This window comes from Portunus trituberculatus, chromosome 47, assembly GCF_017591435.1.
Source record: "Portunus trituberculatus isolate SZX2019 chromosome 47, ASM1759143v1, whole genome shotgun sequence".
NCBI lineage: Eukaryota > Metazoa > Arthropoda > Malacostraca > Decapoda > Portunidae > Portunus > Portunus trituberculatus.
This window is the reverse complement of record NC_059301.1, coordinates 28,611,261-28,615,749: the sequence shown is the minus strand read 5'-3', so window position 1 is coordinate 28,615,749 and position 4,489 is coordinate 28,611,261. Positions and strand designations below refer to the sequence as shown.

Below are 4,489 nucleotides of genomic sequence, written 5' to 3'. Positions count from 1 at the left end.
GTGTGGTAACCCATAAGTACACTATTTTGACAGGCATACTTCAAGACAAAAGTCATTCAGTAATCCTGATGACTCATCAACGTGTCTATAGTACCCATCACTTGTTACTGCCTCTATTCAGTTTTGCCAGATGCACGATAATTATCACAAATACGATGATTTGGCCTCCTGTGCAATAGGCGATAGCATGCATGCAATAAGACAATGCAATAATTTTTTGAAAATATGTGCATGTTGGTGGTTGTTATAGTATTTTGATTTAACCATATGTATCCATGTTGACAACATTTGTGAAAGGCGTAATACGCTTAGTGTGACATGTTAAATTGGGTAATAAGCTGAAAAAGTTTAGGAACCACTGGTTTAAGGATTGCTGCATTCCTCGGTTTTGTAGGCACAGCTGATTATGGATATGATCCAGTTAGATAGGACTGTTGCCTTATGGCCCTATTGTAATGCAAGCACAGGACTGTCCAAGCATTACTCAAAACTGGAGGAATAAATTTGGTAAAAAAAAAACTATTCTTTTATCTAGGAATCAGTACTATACCAAAATAGGATTGGCTAACCTATGCAGAGAGACTACCAAGGTAAGGAGATAATTATTGTATAAATTTTTAAAGTTATAAATTTATTTTCCAATTTCAGTTGCATTTTTCAGGTAAAATTGGATTCCCTGAAGATGTTGCAGTTGACTGGATTTCAAAGAATGTGTACTGGACAGATTCAGCAAATGATGTTGTGTCTGTAGCTTCCATTAAAGATGGAAAGCAACGTACCATAATCAAAGAAGGACTTGTCAATCCTCGAGGTATTGCCGTCCATCCAGGTCTTGGGTGAGTTAGCACCAAACAGCCTCTTTGTATCCACTCTGACATGCATTAGATATTAAATAAAGTTAAGAAAAACTAAAGAAATAGTTATATCTTAATAGTATAGCAGACTGCAAAATGAGTGAAAGGAAAATATGCTTTTATGTCTTTAATCATACATTCTTCTATCAAACAAGTGTGGTGGCTTATGACTTAAAGCTCACAAACTTCAAACATATCAAATGAAACTTATAATTTTAAGTATTTAAACAATGTGAAATTATTGTACTGTGAAACTTTAACAATGTAGACAATATGAAAAATAGAAATAGTACATAACTAAAGTAATTTTATACATGCTTACAGTAATGTTTTGAAGTAAATGGTATCATTTACTAGTTCTTGCATAAATTCTATCTCTTTTTCATTATTTATGGCATATTTTATTGCTTTTGAATCATTATGTATTTATTTTGTTGTTTACATAACATAGGCTCCCATGTGCAAGCAAGTGCTAACAGCTTTGTAGAAACATTTTATATTGTTTTTATTTTCTCAGACTTCTGTTTTGGAGTGACTGGAATCGACTTTCTCCAAAAATTGAATCATCTGGATTAGATGGAGCTGATCGTCAGGTGATTGTGTCTGAAGAAATTTCATTGCCTAATTCTTTGGTTGTGGACTATGAAACTGATACCCTCTGCTGGGTTGATGCTGGAATTCATAAAATAGGTCAGTATTCACTATTGTTTTGCAGCCTCAACATCACATATGTACATGCATACATAGGTAACTCTTGATTTACGCATGATTTTGTTATTACACGACCGAAAAAATATTATAATTAATTAAATTTGCACGATCGGTTTGGACCACATCCCGCATGTCCCCTACTATCTATTGTTTCTTATGAGAATTACAAGTTTGTTTTACGTGAATTTTGAAATACACGATGCCTCTTGGAACGCATCTATCGTGTAAATTGAAGTTACCTGTAGTTGCTTCATTCAGGAGACATAGTTTCAAGAGCTATATCTCCATGACTTCCTCAGAGTGGAATGGCCATGGAGTGACCTACTATCTATCACAAGCAATTCTCCATCCATGCTTTAAACTATCTTTTCTCCTGAATACTTTTCTAATCTATTATTTTCTTACTTACAAAATAGAAATTACATTCATTCACGCATCTGTAGGTCTATATCTATTTGTGTATTCATTATTTGTTTAATGCCTTGCTCTCTCCAAGAGTGTACTATCAAGGGGATGGACATACTAAAAGAGCATTCTCTCATTTCTTGCAGAATAGAATTTCAGATTATGTTAAACCTGTTAATACTATAGATATTAGATTCATTCCTATTATTCTCTTTTCATATCTTGTTATTTTAGTCATTCATTGTTTGTTGCTTATATATACTGGAAAATGTTGTACCAGTTTTATAGCTAAGTAAAAACTACATTTTAACCAATATTTTTGTTGAATATACTATGTTTCAGAATGTGTGAGTGTGAGGGGTGGTGGTCGTCGGGTGGTGACAAGTGGCCCTCTATATCCATTTGGTCTTACAATATTGGGTCAAAACTTTTACTATACTGATTGGAATGAGTGAGTCATTAATAACTTCTTTATATCAAGCTTACAGTATATAGATTCTTGTTCTGTAAATACTTGCATCATATTGAAGGTTAACACACATTACTGCAGACATAAGATTACTGTAGTGACAAATATTTCTTAATGTGCAGCACTAAAATCCACACTGTGAACCGCTATTCTGGAGTGGAATCTGCTTCTCGCGCCCCACCTCCAGGAGGTTCAGGAAAGTTGTATGGCATAGCAGCAGTTCCTGCATCATGTCCACCAGGTGAAGGAGAATTAAAGTCAGGGAGGCATTCTTTGTCTAAATCAAACTATTTTTTATTAGTTTATATTGTTTTATGGGATAAAGGAAATGTATCTCGAGAATTATTAATCTGTATTGGTACATATCTAACATCCCCACAAAAAGTTATTGCTAAGACATGACACCCACTTGCTTACTGTCAGTGATGCCTATAAGTTGTTTCTGTTGTGCTACCAGTGCTATGTGACATTGTTGCAGTGCCAGTACTTTATGATATCCAATGATCATTATGTAATAACATTAAAAATTCTTCTTGCAGTATCCAATTTCTGTGCTTTGGATGATGGTGGATGCCCCTCTTCTCACCTATGTCTACCCAATATCAATGGGGGACGCACTTGTGCCTGCACCGACTTTGCTCTCCAAGATGAGGAATCCCAATGTTCAGACTTTATCTACTGAACATTCCTTTATGGAAGAGATATTGTAGTTAATGTATGATTCCATGTCTTACTAAGTTACCTGGCTATATTTTGCTTTACTTTTACCAAAACTAACTTGTGGATATTTTTTTATAACTACTTAATCATTACAGATCATAAATTTCCACAACCAGCACAACACTTAGTCCAAGATTTATCAGCATTACCTTCATTGATATGTACTGTAAGAGCATTGGAGTTGTTTGCTATTTGTAATGGCCAGATGATGAATAAATGACATTGTGTATAGTGCTTTCTGAATGAACAGGAAATTATGACATAGTGTGTAAGGAGGATTAAATGGTAACCCATATCTATTATCTGTTTTGCAAATTAGAAGCTCAAACTCATCCACTTATCATGTGAAATTAACTTGATATCATTTTTAACTCTTAAATTAGGAATTATTCATGCTGTAGTGTATTTGAAGTGTTTAGTTATTTTTTTCTTCTAATAAATGAATTCGTGAAAATATATGCTTTTTGCTGTAACAAAAAAAAATAACAAAAACAGCATTGCTGCTGCTGCTGCTGCTGCTGCTGCTGCTACTGCTACTGCTATTTCTACTGATTTCTAATACAATTATTACCTCTGCCCATTTTGTGCTTATATTAATTCCAGTATTCTAGAACCCTAAGACAATCATATGAAGAGCCATCACACCAGCTACACTCAAGATGACCAGTCTTCATATGGGTCAGAGAAATGTTTGATGCAAAAGATTTATTGTAATGGCTATCCTTTTTCTATACTTTACCTCGTTTATCCCTAGAATACAAAGCATATAATTTTTATCTCATACTCATAAGGAAGAGACTGCCAGCCTTTTACTCCTTCCAAGTTGCATATTCACAACTTCTTAGCTTATGTTTTGTTCACTGTTTGGTGGATCATGACTACAGCACAAGAGGAAAATACAAAATATCTCTTGTCTGGAATTCAAACATTTGACTTCTCAGATGCGAGCTAAAATATCTAAATAATACATTTGTCTTAATTTTTCATCAATTGGAAGGGAAGAGTAGGAGCCCTTATTGTTCCATCTTGAAAATGTTTTATTGCATAATTGTTAATATGAAAATATCTATGGTATATCACCTGTTTGCCTGTCCATCTCTGTCTGTGTGTTTCTTCAAATCCAGTCTTGATGGGTTCCACCAGCCTCATGACAAAGGTGGTGTCCCAGGTATTTCCTTGAACATCTTGGCCACCTCATATGTGCTTGTGTCTAACCAGCAATTTGGCGGCAATCTTCATATAAGTGGTTTCCAAGCTATGGAAGAAAAACGAGAGGTACTCTCAATTTTACATATGCCTTGTCTTTCCATTGCCCAAGTAAAGATGATGG

General features: G+C 34.6%; 1 protein-coding gene across 1 annotated transcript in view; it reads left to right on the top strand.

Annotated features, from left to right (window-relative positions):
* LOC123498179 (nidogen-like) overlaps positions 1-3,737 on the top strand; it is a 25,567-nt gene extending 21,830 nt beyond the window's left edge. Inside the window, exons 11-15 of the mRNA XM_045245345.1 lie at positions 662-836; positions 1,372-1,544; positions 2,313-2,421; positions 2,562-2,680; positions 2,979-3,737. Of these exons, the coding sequence (XP_045101280.1) occupies positions 662-836; positions 1,372-1,544; positions 2,313-2,421; positions 2,562-2,680; positions 2,979-3,121 (719 nt within the window). The 3' untranslated portion in view covers positions 3,122-3,737. The remainder of the gene's footprint in view (positions 1-661; positions 837-1,371; positions 1,545-2,312; positions 2,422-2,561; positions 2,681-2,978) is intronic.
* Positions 3,738-4,489: the final 752 nt, after the last annotated feature.